Source organism: Coregonus clupeaformis, unplaced genomic scaffold (assembly GCF_020615455.1).
Source record: "Coregonus clupeaformis isolate EN_2021a unplaced genomic scaffold, ASM2061545v1 scaf0120, whole genome shotgun sequence".
NCBI classification, from domain to species: domain Eukaryota; kingdom Metazoa; phylum Chordata; class Actinopteri; order Salmoniformes; family Salmonidae; genus Coregonus; species Coregonus clupeaformis.
The window spans coordinates 492,501-512,058 of record NW_025533575.1 but is presented as its reverse complement, the minus strand read 5'-3'; the positions used below and the strand labels follow the sequence as shown (position 1 = coordinate 512,058).

The 19,558-nt window shown below is 48.9% G+C and overlaps 1 protein-coding gene across 11 annotated transcripts in view; it reads left to right on the top strand.

Annotated features, from left to right (window-relative positions):
* Positions 1-19,558, top strand: part of LOC121559980 (ELKS/Rab6-interacting/CAST family member 1-like) — a 507,203-nt gene that overhangs the window by 199,338 nt on the left and 288,307 nt on the right. For 3 of the 11 annotated variants that reach the window (XM_045213520.1, XM_045213527.1, XM_045213528.1), the window contains 2 exons: positions 271-282; positions 9,794-9,929. In XM_045213520.1, the coding sequence (XP_045069455.1) occupies positions 271-282; positions 9,794-9,929 (148 nt within the window). Of the gene's footprint in view, positions 1-270; positions 283-9,793; positions 9,939-19,558 lie in introns of all 11 variants that reach the window. The other 8 variants (XM_045213519.1, XM_045213523.1, XM_045213526.1 and 5 more) reach the window with 3 other exon arrangements.

Sequence of the window (19,558 nt, the reverse complement as noted above, 5' to 3'; positions counted from 1 at the left end):
TCACTTCCTCTCCTCTCTCTCTCTTCCTCTCTCTTTCTATATTGTCTGTCTTTCTGCCCTAAATGCTGATGTCCTGGCTGTAGCACTTCACAGTATGATTCTCACACTAGAACTCCAAGTAGAACCTCTTTTAGAATATCTGTTCATGCTTACTAACCTAGCTCTCTGTTCTGTGTTTTCTCTCCTTGTCTTCCTCCTTCTTTCTCTCTCATGTTCGCTCCTTCGCTTTTATATTTACCCTGGAACGCTCCTCTCCTCTCTTCTCTACAGTTTCGCCTCAAGGTTAGTATTGCATCTCTCTGTTTTTACTCTAATCTGCCGTTGTTGTGAGAATGGACTGGATGGTTACTGGTAGTATACAGCGGATCCTCAACTAGAATCATCATAGAAATAATCAACATTACATGTCAGTCAATGTCCTTGTCACCGTTTTATAATGATAACCAGTGGAAAACTTGAAGACCAACAGAAAGAGATCTATCCCTCTTCTTCACATGTGAAGCTCTCAGACATTCTGTCTTACTGGTATGATGAGCGTGCTCCTCCTGCGTGCTCCTCCTGCGTGCTCCTCCTCAGCTTTTTTGTGTTGTTGTTTCTCTCCAAGAAAACAAACCTACTGTTGCCTGGATACCTGACACAACTAATCCTCTTTGTTTCAGATCATTTCCCTGTTCTGTTCCTTTATTTTTCTCCTTGTTTTGATCAGTGCTGAAGAACATGTGCAACTCAACAAATGCAGCAATTTGATATCTCTTCTGACATCAAGGGCCCCGTCTTGAAAAGGAATCCATGTCGCACCGCTGTAATTAATTTACCCAGACGTTACTGGTCTCTTTGAGTTCAAGGGGCGTAGGAATTTGTCAACAAATGGTTGACAACAGAAGTGATGGCGCTGTCGGCAGTGTCTAATCTACCACCTCACTGTGTGGTGGTACTGAAAGCACTGAACATCTCCTCTGTAGTGGGAGTGTGGGTATCACTGAACAGCTCCTCTGTAGTGGGAGTGTGGGTATCACTGAACAGCTCCTCTGTAGTGGGAGTGTGGGTTTCACTGAACAGCTCCTCTGTAGTGGGAGTGTGGGTATCACTGAACAGCTCCTCTGTAGTGGGAGTGTGGGTATCACTGAACAGCTCCTCTGTAGTGGGAGTGTGGGTATCACTGAACATCTCCTCTGTAGTGGGAGTGTGGGTATCACTGAACAGCTCCTCTGTAGTGGGAGTGTGGGTATCACTGAACATCCCCTCTGTAGTGGGAGTGTGGGTATCACTGAACATCCCCTCTGTAGTGGGAGTGTGGGTATCACTGAACAGCTCCTCTGTAGTGGGAGTGTGGGTATCACTGAACATCTCCTCTGTAGTGGGAGTGTGGGTATCACTGAACAGCTCCTCTGTAGTGGGAGTGTGGGTATCACTGAACAGCTCCTCTGTAGTGGGAGTGTGGGTATCACTGAACATCTCCTCTGTAGTGGGAGTGTGGGTATCACTGAACAGCTCCTCTGTAGTGGGAGTGTGGGTATCACTGAACATCTCCTCTGTAGTGGGAGTGTGGGTATCACTGAACAGCTCCTCTGTAGTGGGAGTGTGGGTATCGCTGAACATCTCCTCTGTAGTGGGAGTGTGGGTATCACTGAACAGCTCCTCTGTAGTGGGAGTGTGGGTATCACTGAACATCTCCTCTGTAGTGGGAGTGTGGTTATCGCTGAACATCTCCTCTGTAGTGGGAGTGTGGGTATCACTGAACATCTCCTCTGTAGTGGGAGTGTGGGTATCACTGAACATCTCCTCTGTAGTGGGAGTGTGGGTATCGCTGAACATCTCCTCTGTAGTGGGAGTGTGGGTATCACTGAACATCTCCTCTGTAGTGGGAGTGTGGGTATCACTGAACATCTCCTCTGTAGTGGGAGTGTGGGTATCACTGAACATCTCCTCTGTAGTGGGAGTGTGGGTGTGCATTTTTGTGTACTGGATGAGAAAGCATCACTACTTTCCCAGCCCCATTCCCAGTTTAGTTGCTCATCAGATCAGAGCGTGTATTTCCTTAGCTGGTTATTATATTATTACCTTAGCTGGATGCATTTGAGGTCATATGATTATTATCGTCCTAGTGGCATGCTCCATCAGTCTGTCAGTGCTGGGGAGGGGAAGGCCATGTCTGCATCTCAAATGGCATTATATTCTATGTAGTGCACTACCTTTGACCATGGTGCCCTATAAAGGGAATATAGTTCCATTTGGGACACAGCCCATGTCTTTGTGGTTCCACAGTGATCCAGGGAGGTCTGTGCCTGTTTCCAGCCCTAGCCAAGGCTCACCATAGGCAGCCTTGATCTGCTGAGCACGTCCCTGTCTCTGGATGTGGTGCAATCGTCGGTCGGGTCTTTTTCCGTTAGCCTTGGCTGTGACAGAACATGTCGGCCTGGTCGGGTTGGTCTGAGGCTACACCGCTGTGTGGTACCAGATTAGCCAGCCAGGGTAGGGGGCCAAGTCCACACGTTAGAGGTCAGTGGTCCAAGCTCTGGCCCCAGCCCTCTGGCAATGTAACACATCGATCCCTGCAACCTATCCCATCCCACCCTGGTCCTCCCTACCCTGCCCTGGGCCTGAGAACTCCTCCCAGCTAACAACCCACTCTATTTAGCCTCAGCCTCCCCCTTCCAGAGCTTTCTGTAGCATCCGTGCCAATGCTAACCGCTAACCACAATGCCACGGGTCGGATCATACGAGTTCTGGCGTGTTCTAATCAGGCTTTAGTCTGCCTCAGCTGTGTGGGAGTAGAACGCTCCCCGCATGGACGAGGCGGGAAAGGAAATCAATGGATGCGTCCCAAATGGCACCCTCTTCCCTTCAGAGTGCACTAAGTTTGACTAGAGCTCTATGGGCCCTGGTCAAAGTAGTGCACTACATAAGGATTAAAGTAGCAATTTGGACGCATCCGTTCTCTCACCTCGGCTACGGCACTCCAGCGTTCATTTTTACGACACCGACCGCTCCCTGGCTACGATAGCTAAACCCCAACACCAGGCCCAGCCAATGGGGCCAGTCTCAGCTCCTGCAAGCCAATGTAAAGACCCCGGGTCGTAGAGAGAGGGAAAGAAAAACAACCATCAACAATCTTCTGACTGACATTCTGGGGGAAGCGTGTGCCTGTGGCTTTAGCTGTAATGCTGGTCTTAGGATGCGTCCCAAATGGCACCCTATTCCCTATATAGTGCACTACTGTTGACCAGGGCCCGTAGGGTAGTGCACTATATAGGGAATAGGGCGGTATTTGGAATGCGGTTTGTCTTTGATGGTGCAGGTCATGCTTTTATGAGAGCCAAACAGTCGATGTCCTTAGTTGACTTTGTGCTGTTTATCCAATTTGAGCTTGGAGCGTGGGATGTGGTGTGTCTGTGTGTGTGTGTGTGGGGGGGGGGCGGGAGAGAGGAGAACCAGCCCTGTCAGAGCTTTAGGCCACGTTTTTAAGGGGGGAAATCAGACATTTAGATACTCTGAGACCAACAGATATGAAAGACCTACACTGTAGCCATCATCCTCTCCTCTCCTCTCCTCTCCTCTCCTCTCCTCTCCTCTTCTCTTCTCTTCTCTTCTCTTCTCTTCTCTTCTCTTCTCTTCTCTTCTCTTCTCTTCTCTTCTCTTCTCTTCTCTTCTCTTCTCTTCTCTTCTCTCTCTCCTCTCTCTCCTCTCCTCTCCTCTCCTCTCCTCTCCTCTCCTCTCCTCTCCTCTCCTCTCCTCTCCTCTCCTCTCCTCTCCTCTCTACACAGATGGGGTCTTCATTTCAAAGCACAACCCTATAATTATTTCCTCTGCCCCTCTCATTTTGGGGTCTCCTTTTGTATGATCACTGACAAATGGGTCCTTTGAATCAGGCAATTGTGCAGGAACCTTCAAATAGACCCATTAGGCATTAGCACTCTTCTATAGGGGCCCTCTGAGAGTTGATCTGCGCTCTGACTGCCTGGTATAAAAAGGTGCTGTCACCCCCTTATCAAATGGTAATAATGTAGGCTGCAGCAGGATGCTAGAAGTATTATTATAAAGGCAGAGTAGATCATTGACTCCAAACAGGCAACAATAACTGTGGTTCGTTCCCAGGCATATTTTGACCACAATAACGTTTAAAAAACGATATCCTTGATCTCACTTTCAAAGGAACATTTGATACAGATTTGTTTGAACAAAATCACTGATGTTTTCATGGTAATTCAGGGATCATTTGAAAGAAATCGTTTTATGAAATCTAGACTCTAGAACTAAACACCCTATAGCCAAAAGCATTTCCTATAAAATATTAATGCCAGGAATGAGAAGAACCTTTAGATGCAACATTAATATTCTCTTAATAATTATATTGCTGAATTTTAAGATCATGTAAATAATGGTAATTAAAAAGTTTAAAACATTGAAGCTTCATGAAGTTTGAGAATTAAAAAAACTACATAAAGTGTGAGTGTGAGTGTGTGTGTGTGTGTGTCTGTGTGTGTCTCTGTGTGTGTGTGTGTGTGTGTGTGTGTCTGTGTGTGTGTGTGTGTCTGTGTGTGTGTGTGTGTGTCTGTGTGTGTGTGTGTGTGTGTCTGTGTGTGTCTGTCTGTGTGTGTGTGTGTGTGTGTGTGTGTGTGCGTGTGCGTGTGCGTGTGCGTGTGTGTGAGCAGCACAGCCCTGCACAGGATGTGGAGCCCTTCTACTCTAAGTGTTGTGTTGGTGGTGTTAGGCCCAGAGAACTACTGCAACTACTCCTCTGTGTCTGCTGATCGCAAACTGTTCTTCTGTGTTTTAAACGTCTCTGTCTTGTAGCTCTGCAAACTGTTCTTCTGTGTTTTAAACATCTCTGCCCTGTAGCTCTGCAAACTGTTTTTCTGTGTTTTAAACATCTCTGTCTTGTAGCTCTGCAAACTGTTCTTCTGTGTTTTAAACATCTCTGTCTTGTAGCTCTGCAAACTGTTCTTCTGTGTTTTAAACATCTCTGCCCTGTAGCTCTGCAAACTGTTATTCTGTGTTTTAAACATCTCTGTCTTGTAGCTCTGCAAACTGTTCTTCTGTGTTTTAAACATCTCTGCCCTGTAGCTCTGCAAACTGTTCTTCTGTGTTTTAAACGTCTCTGTCTTGTAGCTCTGCAAACACATACAATACAGAACTGTGAACAGACGGTTTTACAGAGCAGCTCACACACACACACACACACACACACACAGAGAGCAGTACCTAGACAGACTGGAGGATAGGGTTGTGGATGGGGGGAACAGTACTACATGTTAATGTTGAAGGAGAGGACATACAGAGGGCTCTCTTGTGTTGAACCACTAAATGGTTTTATCTAGAGGAGAGGAACATGTTAATGTTGGAGAAGAGGACATACAGAGGACACATAATAGAGGATTCTGTGGAATGAGGGTTTGAAGGGCTGGGGTGTAATCCTGCAGTATAGGGTAGATTAGAAGGCTGTCATCAGAGCTTTTGTTCCTGGGAGAATCCCTCTGGAAATGTTGACAAAGGCTGCAAGAGACATGAAGGGGGGAGGAGGGGGGTGTACTTCTAAGAGTGTGTACTGCACATGAAATGCCCTTGCCTGACCCCAGCACTGTAGGCAGCTCTCACATCCTAGAATGCCACCACCACCCTACTCCCCTCTTTGTACTGACGTGACATACACACATCCCTAGACAGTCTCCCCTCTCTCCCTAGACAGTCTCCCCTCTCTCCCTAAACAGTCTCTCCTCTCTCCCTAGTCTCCCCTCTCTCCCTAGACAGTCTCCCCTCTCTCCCTAGTCTCCCCTCTCTCCCTAGACAGTCCCCTCTCTCCCTAGTCTCCCCTCTCTCCCTAGACAGTCTCCCCTCTCTCCCTAGACATTCTCCCCTCTCTCCCTAGACAGTCTCCCCTCTCTCCCTAAACAGTCTCGCCTCTCTCCCTAGTCTCCCCTCTCTCCCTAGACAGTCTCCCCTCTCTCCCTAGTCTCCCCTCTCTCCCTAGACAGTCCCCTCTCTCCCTAGTCTCCCCTCTCTCCCTAGACAGTCTCCCCTCTCTCCCTAGACATTCTCCCCTCTCTCCCTAGACAGTCTCCCCTCTCTCCCTAAACAGTCTCCCCTCTCTCCCTAGACAGTCTCCCCTCTCTCCCTAAACAGTCTCTCCTCTCTCCCTAGTCTCCCCTCTCTCCCTAGACAGTCTCCCCTCTCTCCCTAGTCCCCCCTCTCTCCCTAGACAGTCCCCTCTCTCCCTAGTCTCCCCTCTCTCCCTAGACAGTCTCCCCTCTCTTCCTAGAGTCTCCCCTCTCTCCCTAGACAGTCTCTTCTCTCTCCCTAGAGTCTCCCCTCACTCTCTAGACAGTCTCTCCTCTCTCCCTAGACAGTCCCCCCTCTCTCCCTAAACAGTCTCTCCTCTCTCCCTAAACAGTCTCTCCTCTCTCCCTAGACAGTCTCCCCTCTCTCCCTAGACAGTCTCCCCTCTCTCCCTAAACAGTCTCTCCTTTCTCCCTAGACAGTCTCCCCTCTCTCTTCTCTCCTCTCTCTCCCTAGACAGTCTCCCCTCTCTCCTCTTTCTCCCCTCTCTCTTCTCTCTCCCCTCTCTCCCTAGACATTGTCCCCTCTCTCCTCTCTCTCCTCTCTCTCCCTAGACAGTGTCCCCTCTCTCTTCTCTCCTCTCTCTCCCTAGACAGTCTCCCCTCTCTCCTCTTTCTCCCCTCTCTCCTCTCTCTCCCCTCTCTCCCTAGACAATGTCCCCTCTCTCACGCTGTCCTATTGCTGCGTAGTTTCCTCACAGGCCATGCAGATTAAACATCCAGCACAGTGCACAGTTCCAGAGGTCGCTGTTTGAATACTGTACTGTACTTCAGATCATAAACCCTAATCTGAATTGGAGTCAGAGACAGCTTTTTGATCTGGCTTACACCTGATTCTGAATCAGGTCTTATCCTTCATAACACCCTAATCTGTTACACTTTCGCCCAAACCCCATTGATCTGGAGTCAGTCTCAGCCATGATAAGTATGTGGTCTTTACTGGTGAACCCTGTAAAAGGGTTAGCCTTCTCATCCTACCAACTCTGCTATGAAGAGTGTTTGGTGGTAATAGAAAACATGAGTAACAGTCTGCGTTCCCACAATGGCACCCTACTCCATTCATACCATAGGTTCTGGTCAAAAAAAGTGCACTATATAGGGGATAGGGTGCCATTTGGGACACAGCCAAGGAGTCTGTCTGTAGCGAATAAGGGGGGCCAGCTGTTCATTGGGAAACTGCTCTGTAGCCAAGCAGATGGCTGACCGGGTTGGAAAACACCAAATATGAACATTCCTGGATATTTATGACCTGTTTCACACACACACACACACACACACACACACACACACACACACACACACACACACACACACACACACACACACACACACACACACACACACACACACACACACACACACACACACACACACACACACACACACACTCGGCAGTCTAGTGTACTATAGCACTTGGTAACTATCAGATCCCTCTACATACCCAGCTCCCCTAACAACAACTGGTGATAAAGACTGATCTGGGCTGGGCTGGGCTGGTGGAATGTCTGGACTTCACTGGGCTGGGCTGGACTGGACTGGACTAAATTGGGCTGGGCTGGGCTGGGCTGGTGGAATGTCTGGACTGGACTTGACTGGGCTGGGCTGGACTGGGCTGGATGAATGTCTGGACTGGACTTAACTGGTGCTGGGCTGGGCTGGAGGAATGTCTGGACTGGACTAAACTGGGCTGGGCTGGGCTGGTGGAATGTCTGGACTGAACTTAACTGGGCTGGACTGGGTTGGAGGAATGTCTGGACTGGACTTAACTGGGCTGGGCTGGGCTGGTGGAATGTCTTGACTGGACTTAACTGGGCTGGGCTGGGGGAATGTCTGGACTGGACTTCACTGGGCTGGGCTGGACTGCTTGGGGAATATCTGGACTGGACTAAACTGGGCTGGGCTGGACTGGGCTGGGGGAATGTCTGGACTGGACTAAACTGGGCTGGGCTGGGCTGGGGGAATGTCTGGAATGGACTTAACTGGGCTGGGCTGGACTGGGCTGGAGGAATGTCTTGACTGGACTTAACTGGGCTGGGCTGGGGGAATGTCTGGACTGGACTTCACTGGGCTGGGCTGGACTGTGCTTGGGGAATATCTGGACTGGACTGAACTGGGCTGGGCTGGGGGAATGTCTGGACTGGACTAAACTGGGCTGGGCTGGACTGGGCTGGAGGAATGTCTTGACTGGACTTAACTGGGCTGGGCTGGGGGAATATCTGGACTGGACTAAACTGGGCTGGGCTGGACTGGGCTGGAGGAATGTCTTGACTGGACTTAACTGGGCTGGGCTGGGGGAATGTCTGGACTGGACTTCACTGGGCTGGGCTGGACTGTGCTTGGGGAATATCTGGACTGGACTAAACTGGGCTGGGCTGGACTGGGCTGGGGGAATGTCTGGACTGGACTAAACTGGGCTGGGCTGGGCTGGGGGAATGTCTGGACTGGACTAAACTGGGCTAGGCTGGACTGGGCTGGACTAGACTGGGCTGGGCTGGGGGAATGTCTGGACTAGACTTTGATGGACTGGGCTGGACTGGGCTGGAGGAATGTCTGGACTAGACTTTGATGGACTGGGCTGGAGGAATGTCTGGACTAGACTAGGCTGGACTGGACTGGGCTGGACTGGGCTCTTCTCTCCACACCGCAGCATATTCTATGTCCCCAGTTAGACCTGATACTGGGGGGCTTTGTCTGTGTGTCTGGACATTTTGCCAGCTGGGCCTATATATGTATGTGTGTGTGTGTGTGTGTGTGTGTGTGTGTGTGTGTGTGTGTGTGTGTGTGTGTGTGTGTGTGTACTTGGCCTAAGCATACACACACCCTACTGTAGTCTTGAGTGATCAGGTGCTATAACAGGACTGTAGCCCCACTCAGCCCTGTCCACTGTTCCATTTCACATCAGGTGAAGGGTTAGGGCCCTCTCCTCCCTCTCCCCCTGTATCTCTCCAGGCAGGTGAAGGGTTAGGGCCCTCTCCTCCCTCTCCCCCTGTATCTCTCCAGGCAGGTGAAGGGTTAGGGCCCTCTCCTCCCTCTCCCCTGTATCTCTCCAGGCAGGTGAAGGGTTAGGGCCCTCTCCTCCCTCTCCCCCTGTATCTCTCCAGGCAGGTGAAGGGTTAGGGCCCTCTCCTCCTTCTCCCCTGTATCTCTCCAGGCAGGTGAAGGGTTAGGGCCCTCTCCTCCCTCTCCCCTGTATCTCTCCAGGCAGGTGAAGGGTTAGGGCCCTCTCCTCCCTCTCCCCCTGTATCTCTCCAGGCAGGTGAAGGGTTAGGGCCCTCTCCTCCCTCTCCCCTGTATCTCTCCAGGCAGGTGAAGGGTTAGGGCCCTCTCCTCCTCTCCCCCCTGTATCTCTCCAGGCAGGTGAAGGGTTAGGGCCCTCTCCCTCTCTCCCCTGTATCTCTCCAGGCAGGTGAAGGGTTAGGGCCCTCTCCTCCTTCTCCCCCTGTATCTCTCCAGGCAGGTGAAGGGTTAGGGCCCTCTCCTCCCTCTCCCCTGTATCTCTCCAGGCAGGTGAAGGGTTAGGGCCCTCTCCTCCCTTTCCCCCTGTATCTCTCCAGGCAGGTGAAGGGTTAGGGCCCTCTCCTCCTTCTCCCCCTGTATCTCTCCAGGCAGGTGAAGGGTTAGGGCCCTCTCCTCCCTCTCCCCTGTATCTCTCCAGGCAGGTGAAGGGTGAGGGATAGTGTATATAGGTCTGTATGTTATCTAACCTGCCCTCTCCTCCTTCTCCCCCTGTATCTCTCCAGGCAGATGAAGGACCAGACTAAGAAGGTGGCCAACCTGAAACATAAGGAGCAGGTGGAGAAGAGTAAGAATGCCCAGCTGATGGAGGAGGTTAGGAAGAGAGAGGACAACCTCAATGAGAGCTCTCAGCAGGTCAAGGTGAGAGAGGTGTGTGTTTCTCCTGTTTCCTCCATCACCACAACACCCCTGTATGTCTGATGATGTGTGATGGCTGTGTACACTCTGTCCCCATAGGATAACCCTTTTTGGTTCTAGGTAGAACCATTTTTGGTTCCAGGTAGAACCCTTTTGGGTTCCATGTAGAACCCTTTCCACAGAGGGTTCTACATGGAACCCAAAAGGGTTCTAGTTGGAACCAAAAGGGTTCTACCTGGAACCAAAAAGATAGTACTTTTTTTTCTAAGAGTGTAGAGGCCTCATAGTAGAAAAAAAGTATCTTTCTCCTCCCTCTCTCTCTCTCTCTCCCTCTCTCTCTCTTGCTCGCTCTCCTTCTCTCCCTCCCTCCTCTCTCTCTCCCTCTCTCTCTCTCTCTCTCTCTCTCTCTCTCTCTCTCTCTCTCTCTCTCTCCCTCTCTCTCTCTCTCTCTCTCTCTCTCTCTCTCTCTCTCTCTCTACTCTTTCTCCTCTCTCTCTCTCTCTCTCTCTCTCTCTCTCCTCTCTCTCTCTCTCTCTCTCCCTCTCTCTCCCTCTCTCTCTCTCTCTCTCTCTCTCTCTCTCTCTCTCTCTCTCTCTCTCTCTCTCTCTCTCTCTCTCTCTCTCTCTCTCTCTCTCATTTTCCCCATAATTCTTATTCTGTTTCTCGTACTCTCTCCATCCTCTCTGTCCTCTCTGTCCTCTCCATCCTCTCTGTCCTCTCTGTCCTCTCTGTCCTCTCTGCTCTGTTCTTTGAAGCCTGCTCTGGTTCCTCATTTTAGAATATCTGAGATTCCTCTCAGGTAAAACAGGCGACTCAGGTTCCTGCTCCCAAACCGCACTCACCTCCCCCCCCCTCTCCTACTCCCTCCACCACTCCCATGACCTCCTTTCCGTTCCCACATTGTGATTTTTGGACGGATGGATGAAGGGATGAAGGGAGGGAGGTTTAGAAGGAAGGATGGAGGGAGGGATGGAGTGGGCTGGGTTCGTAGGATAAATTCAACTGTCCGTAACCGGTCCAGTTGTTATAGAGGGGAAGGAATTTACAAGATGGAAAAATATGTAGTGACATGAACCTATGAACCAGAACCCTCTAGAGCCCACTAGAACCCAGCGGAACCAGAACCCAGAACTGAACAGCTAAAGAAACACACACATCCTCCTTGACCATCACAGACACTGTAGTTTGTCCACGGTCTGACCATTGGGGGGGATACAGGATGGAAACTGGGCCCTGCCCTCTCATTAGTAAAAGGTGGTCTGAGGGAAACTTAATACAGTGATAAGCCCTGGTGTTAGCTAGGTAGTGTGTGTGTGTCTGTGTCTGTGTGTGTGTTGGGTTTGGCTGTACCCTTCAGTCCAGCTCTCCAGGTTGTGTTACAGTACAAAGCTCCACCAGGGATAGTTAGTTTATTTCTACGCCACAAATAGCACCCTATTGCCTTTATAGTGCACTACTTTTGACCAGTACCCCTAGGCACTATAGGGAGCCATATGGGATGCATCCTATATCTGTTAGAGTCCAGAACCTGGAACACACAGTGTTATTATTCCTGAGTCCTCATTGGGACAGCAATGCCACAACGATCAGCCCCCACTTTGCTGTGGTTTCACTGTTTTCTCTAGCGCTCTGTCACTCTTTCTCTCTTTCTGTCATGTTCTGTCTCTTTCAGCCTCCATCCGTCCTGTGGTCTGTTCTGTGTTTTCTTTTCTGTTTATATTGCTCATTGGGTTGGATGTTGGATGTTCCTTTCGACCCTGGTCAATGACGTTCAGTAGTGTGTGCGTTGGTTCAGCACATGCTGTGGTTAGAGTGAACCCGTTCATCAGTCCAAGCCGAGAGTCCCTGCTGGTCATTTTCTCCCCTGTTTCTCCCCTGCCTCCCCCAGCCTCCCCTGTTTCTCCCCTGCCTCCCCCTGTCTCTCCCCTGCCTCCCCCAGCCTCCCCTGTTTCTCTCCTGCCTCCCCCTGTCTCTCCCCTGCCTCCCCCAGCCTCCCCTGTTTCTCCCCTGCCTCCCCCTGTCTCTCCCCTGCCTCCCCCAGCCTCCCCCTGTCTCCCCCAGCCTCCACCTGTCTTTCCCCTGCCTCCACCAGCCTCCCCCGTCTCCCCCAGCCTCCACCTGTCTTCCCCCATTCTCCCCAGCCTCCCCCTGCCCCCCCTGCCTCCCCCAGCCCCCCTGTCTCCCCCAGCCTCCACCTGTCTTCCCCATTCTCCCCAGCCTCCCCCTGCCCCCCTGCCTCCCCCCAGCCTCCCCCTGCCCCCCTGCCTCCCCCAGCCCCCTGTCTCCCCCAGCCTCCACCTGTCTTTCCCCTGCCTCCACCAGCCTCCCCCTGCCCCCCCCGTCTCCCTCAGCCTCCACCTGTCTCCCCCAGCCTCCCCCTGTCTCCCCCAGCCTCCCCATTCTCCCCCAGCCCCCTGCCCCCCCCTGCCTCCCCCAGCCCCCCCGTCTCCCTCAGCCTCCACCTGTCTCCCCCAGCCTCCCCCCGTCTCCCTCAGCCTCCACCTGTCTCCCCCAGCCTCCCCTGTCTCCCCCAGCCTCCACCTGTCTTCCCCCATTCTCCCCCAGCCTCCACCTGTCTCCCCCCAGCCTCCCCCTGTCTCCCCCCAGCCTCCACCTGTCTTCCCCCATTCTCCCCCCAGCCTCCACCTGTCTTCCCCTGTTTCTCCCCTGCCTCCCCCTGTCTCTCCCCTGCCTCCCCCAGCCTCCCCCTGTCTCCCCCAGCCTCCACCTGTCTTCCCCCATTCTCCCCAGCCTCCCCCTGTCTCCCCCAGCCTCCACCTGTCTCCCCCAGCCTCCACCTGTCTCCCCCAGCCTCCCCCTGTCTTCCCCCAGCCTCCCCCTGTCACTCACTGTCTCCCCCTGCCTCCTCCTGTCTTCCCCCTGCCTCCCCCCAGCCTGAGGACACACTGTACAGGCCCATGCTCTGGCCTGCGGGAGACCCCTCCATCCCTTCATCCTTCCATTTCTCCAACCCTCCAGCCCACCTTCCCTCCACCAGTGGGGCCCCACTCCTCCTGCCAAACCGAGCCCAGCAATGTGCCTCTGTCCCTGGCCAAACTCAGACCGATCACTGGGCCTCATGGAGGCTTCATGGTCTCATGGTTCTGGGTCCAGTCTCCCCTCTGAAATAGTCCAGGGGTTTGGCCCCGACCCTCAGGCATGTCTATATTTCCCGTGTGTGATGGAGACAGAACAGATTTGGAAAGATAACACCCGTTGTTCCATCGTTAGCTCAGTCTCTTCGAATGGGTTTGATGTAGGACAGGGAAGGAGGAGGCACAGCAAACCAAAATTGGTTATGTGAGAGTTCACCGAACATTTATTAGGTCGCGGCAAATGTTCTCATAACACAAAAACTGTCCAGTCATGGTGATGATTATAGAATGTTTGTATAAAACATTCGCCTGATGTTGTAGAACGTTCAGAGAACACATTTAATCTGTTCTTTAAAGGTTCCGAGAATGTTTCATTTGGTTGTGGGAATAGTCTGGTGAGGGCATTGCGGGACAATTGCAAAAGATATGTTCCCAAAACACAAAAACTGTCCAGTTGGGCAGATGATTCTACAATGTTTCTTTTAGGGTACAAAAAACATTCACCTGATGTTACAAGAACGTTCCCAGAACACATTTAGTCTGTTCTTTAAAAGGTTCCCAGAATGTTTATTCAGGTTGTGGTAACATTGTGGGGACATGACAATAGATACATTGCCTTCAGAAAGTATTCACACCCCTTGACCTTTTCCACATTTTGTTTCGTTATAGCCTGAATTTAAAATAGATTAAATTGAGATTTTGTGACACTGGACTACACACAATACCCAATATTGTCAATGTTTTATATTTTTACAAATTAATTACAAATGAAAAGCTGAAATGTCTTGCGTCAATAAGTATTCAACCCCTTTGTTAAGGCAAGCCTAAATAAGTTCAGGAGTAAAAATCTGCTTAACAAGTCACATAATAAGTTGCATGGACTCTGTATGCAATAATAGTGTTTAACATGATTTTTTAATGACTACACATACAATTATTTGTAAGGTCCCTCAGTCGAGTAGTGAATTTCAAACACAGATTCAAGTTCAAAGACCAGGGAGGTTTTCCAATGCCTCCGACTTCAATATACAGTTGAAGTCGGAAGTTTACATACACTTAGGTTGGAGTCATTAAAGCTCGTTTTTTCAACCACTCCACAAATGTCTTGTTAACAAACTATAGTTTTGGCAAGTCGGTTAGGACATCTACTTTGTGCATGACACAAGTACATTTTCCAACAATTGTTTACAGACAGATTATTTCACTTATAATTCACTGTATCACAATTCCAGTGGGTCAGAAGTTTACATACACTAAGTTGACTGTGCCTTTAAACAGCTTGGAAAATTCCAGGAAATGATGTCATGGCTTTAGAAGCTTCTGATAGGCTAATTGACATCATTTGAGTCAATTGGAGGTGTACCTGTGGATGTATTTCTAGGCCTACCTTCAAACTCAGTGCCTCTTTGCTTGACATCATGGGAAAATCAAAAGAAATCAGCCAAGACCTCAGAAAAAAATGTGTAGACCTCTGGTTCATCCTTGGGAGCAATTTCCAAACGCCTGAAGGTACCATGTTCATATGTACAAACAATAGTACGCAAGTATAAACACCATGGGACCACGCAGCCGTCATACCGCTCAGAAAGGAGACGCGTTCTGTCTCCTAGAGATGAACGTACTTTGGTGCGAAAAGTGCAAATCAATCTCAGAACAACAGCAAAGGACCTTGTGAAGATGCTGGAGGAAACAGGTACAAAAGTATCTACATCCACAGTAAAACGAGTCCTATATCGACATAACCTGAAAGGCCGCTCAGCAAGGAAGAAGCCACTGCTCCAAAACCGTCATAAAAAAGCCAGACTACGGTTTGCAACTGCACATGGGGACAAAGATCAGACTTTTTGGAGAAATGTCCTCTGGTCTGATGAAACTGAATGAACTGTTTGGCCATAATGACCATCGTTATGTTTGGAGGAAAAAGGTGGAAGGCTTGCATGCCGAAGAACCCCATCCCAACCGTGAGGCACAGGGGTGGCAGCATCATGCTGTGGGGGTGCTTTGCTGTAGGAGGGACTGGTGCACTTCACAAAATAGATGGCATAATGAGGAAGGAAAATTATGTGGATATAATGAAGCAACATCTCAAGACATCAGTCAGGAAGTTAAAGCTTGGTCGCAAATGGGTCTTCCAAATGGACAATGACCCCAAGCATACTTCCAAAGTTGTGGCAATATGGCTAAAGGACAACAAAGTCAAGGTATTGGAGTGGCCATCACAAAGCCCTGACCTCAATCCTATAGAACATTTGTGGGCAGAACTGAAAAGGTGTGTGCAAGCAAGGAGGCCAACAAACCTGACTCGGTTACACCAGCTCTGTCAGGAGGAATGGGCCAAAATTCACCCAACTTATTGTGGGAAGCTTGTGGAAGGCTACCCGAAACGTTTGACCCAAGTGAAACAATTTAAAGGCAATGCTACCAAATGCTAATTGCTTGTATGTAAACTTCTGACCCACTGGGAATGTGATGAAAGAAATAAAAGCTGAAATTAATAATTCTCTCTACTATTATTCTGACATTTCACATTCTTAAAATAAAGTGGTGATCCTAACTGACCTAAGACAGGGAATTTTTACTAGGATTAAATGTCAAGAATTGTGAAAAACTGAGTTTAAATGTATTTGGCTAAGGTGTATGTAAACTTACGACTTCAACTGTATATCCCTTTTAGCATGGTGAAGTTATAAATTACTCTTGGTGTATCAATACTCCCAGTCACTACAAAGATACAGGCGTCCTTCCTAACTCACTTTTCAGAAATGGCGTACTCAGAAAGGTAATATCAGTAAAAAATATATAAAATTCCCAGTTCATGCTGCAAGGTAAAAAAAAAGAAGTGATATTTGACTATAAAATTCCATGACATAGAGTAAGACATTGTTAGCAGAATAGATGGATGCAGTTCAATGCATGATTAATATAATTCACCTATACATTTCTTGGTAGTCCAACAAATATTACTATCAGGTTGTAAATCACAGCTGGTACATTGTTTGCCGCCTCCAGCCATTCGGGATGCACTGTTTCAGTTTCAATGACTCAATATTTTCGACAAAAATGGATGAATGTAACTAAGGCTGGGAATGTCAATACAATCAAAGTAGAAAATGTGGAAAATGGCTTATTTGCATATAGGCCTGCTGTAGTACTGATTGGCTGTGGCGCACCGGTCTGTGTAGAGTCCGGTCCTGGACAAGACTGACACATTTTTATTAGGTTTTATTTACTGCAGTGTCTATTAATTGTCCAAACGCACGGCTGCTTTCCCACTCTATATTGCTGTAGAATTTTCACAAATGCCTTACTATAAGTCATTCCCAAACATTCTATGAAAGAATGAAAACGTGAAAATGACCATATCTAAGTGCTCACTGTCAGAAAATGTGACTAACAGATGCATATCTGTATTCCCCAGTCATGTGAAATCCATGAGATCATTTACCGCGACCTAACACATTTTCTGGGAACTTTCACAGAACCAATTTTGGTTTTGCTGGGAAAACATTACTGGTACATTGTGTTATTACATTACCTGTAAACCTATATAATACAAATATTTTGTTATTAAAAACACTATCTCTTTGTTTTTGGGATGTTATCATCCTGATTTTAAATAAAACCCTAACTAGAACTTAATGGGAATCTTAGCTAATGTTCTGGGAATGATCCCGGTTTGCTGGGGGGGCTTTGATAGGTTAGACTAGGACATCATTAGGTGGCTAGAGAGCAATAATCCTCTGCTTCTTCCTCTTCATCCTCCATCCTCTCTTTCCTCTTTTCGCTTCCTGTTCTCCCATCTCTGCCAGCTCCTACAACGAGCCTCTCACGTTTCACCCTAATTGCAGAGGTGAACAGGGTATGGGGTTTATGAGGGATGTGTTTGCCTTTCTCACACTCATAAGCAGTACAGTAAAGCCACACTCAGGACAGCCGCTGTTGACTTTGGAGCTGGCTTTAGGTGGCCAGGAGAACGCCTGTCTCCAGTCTCCGGTCCTACAGCCCTACAGCCAGACCCAGACCTGGGGCCGAGGGGTCCTCGAGACAGGCCGGCAGGCGCCAGGGTGGAGGCTACAACTGACCAACCAGAGTTCGGAGACCATTAATCCATCAATTAGACATTAGAATGAAAGGAATAACCTCTCCTCAGCTGCCATGGATACAACTAGACTGGGCGTTGACCTGAACAGAACAGGCCCAGAGTTCTAGAATATAGAATACTCTCAGGGTTCTCTTACGGAACTCTATTAGTTATTTATTTCATCTTCTTCTAAAAGGGTCTTCTCTCTTTCCTCCTCCTCTTCTCTTCCTCTCTCTCTTTCTAATTTTCATTCATCCCCCAGTTGTGTTAAAAAGAAAAAGAGCAGAGTTTTCTTCTTCTTCTTTATGTCCTGGATTCTGTTAAACTTCAGAGACGGTTTTTCCCTTGGCAGCCGAGCACACAGAGACAGGCATGCCATATTTGCACGTGTGGAGTGAATCATACACCCCCCCTCCATCCCTCCATCTCTGCATCCCTCCATCCATCCATCCCTCCATCCCTCCATCTCTCCATCCCTCCATTCCTCCATCCCTCCATCCCCCTCTCCCCCTCTCCACCAAACCACCCTGACAGATTGAATATCGACAGATTGAAAAAATTAGCGCTTTGAGAACAGAGAGAGAGGAATTGAGAGAAAGAGTAAGATCGGGTGACTGTGAATGTGGAAAAAGGAAAAGGAGAAAGAGAAGATGACGGTAACAGAGCTGGCTCAGTACAGACCTGTTTTACAGCGTTGGGTTAGGGTTAGAGCCTGCCTACCTTTTACTGTGCTGGTGTGGTGGTGTATGACCCAGCACATATCTGTTTTACAGCGTTGGGTTAGGGTTAGAGCCTGCTTGGACCTTTTACTGTGCGGTCGGCGGCGATAGATTCCCAGCATGCATAGCTGTGAGCAGGCCCCATCCAGAGTTTACCGCAGCCACTCATCAGACAGGCCGCAGGGTTCGACCTAACACTACACAATACCAATATTTCCAGGAATCGAACCCACTACTCTGGCGTTACAAGCACCATGCTCTACCAACTGAGCTACGAAGAAGAACCACGAAGAGACGGTGGAGAGAGGAAGAGAGGGAGAGAGTATAAGCCTGACTGAGTTAGCTCTAGAACTAGAGGAGAAAGGCAGAGAGAGAGGGAAAGAGAGAGAGAGAGAGAGCATCACCACAGATTGTCCATTATATTGACCAGATACTCAAGTGGCCACTCTAACAATGAAAATAAATGTCTTCAAAAATTGAATTAAATCGGGAGGAGGCAAGATCAGTTGGGACCATTCTAGCCAATGAGAGGGCAGATAAGCATGTGAACAACAGGCGCAACTCCGATGTAAAATGACAGAATTTGGGCCCAGTTATCCCTCTCGCTTTGCCTCTTCCTCTCTGGCATCACATAGCCAAATGACTCACAGGCAAGCCATCAGAGGTCATTGTCCCATTTTGATTCCCTCAAATCCATTTTGAATCCCTTAACCCAAACCCCAAAAGTCTAGTGTCTGTGTAGTACGTATCTGGTCTGTCACTTCCATTCAGTCTGAGACCTGACAGAGACAGTGTTACTGAGAGCTCCTCCAATCGATATAATGCTTTATAATGCTTTAAAATGCTTTATAATGCTTTATAAGCTCCAGGTTTCAGAGGGTATCCATTTTTATTAGACTCAGATTCCTTTTAGCAAACAGAGTGGCTGGATGTTCCTCTATAGTCATAAACACACATTCTCATGGACTTATATTGGATGTTGCATAATATGTTGCACGCACACACACACACACACACACACACACACACACACACACACACACACACAGACCTGTGTGACAGATGACGGCGACTCACACAGTGGAAGTAACGAAGGCAGAGAGAGCGCTGGGAGCTCTTCCTGTGTGTGTGTGTGTGTGTGTGTGTGTGTGTGTGTGTGTGTGTGTGTGTGTGTGTGTGCTGGCTGCTCCCCTTTCAGAGCATCAGAGCATCCGCTGGTTGTCCATTAGCCAAGCTAAAGTTAGACCAGACTAGGACATTAGGAAGCCCATGCAGGACTATTACCAGACAGCGGATGGGATGTTATGTCCTCACAGCACTAGTACCCTTGTTATGTTAGAGAGGCACATACAGAACTTGTGAGGGGATGTTCTGGAGCCTTTTAGTGTGTCTTGTCTACATCAGGGATGACTTTAACAGCCAGGTGAAGAGTTATACATTTATAAGGCTAACAACCCGAATGTGGTTATACTGTTATTTTACTTGTTTTGTCATGGTAGAATAAATATACAGCTCTACGTATACAGCTCTACATATACAGCTCTACGTATACAGCTCTACATATACAGCTCTACGTATACAGCTCTACGTATACAGCTCTACATATACAGCTCTACATATACAGCTCTATGTATACAGCTCTACGTATACAGCTCTACATATACAACTCTACGTATACAAATCTAGATATACAGCTCTACATATACAGCTCTACGTATACAGCTCTACATATACAGC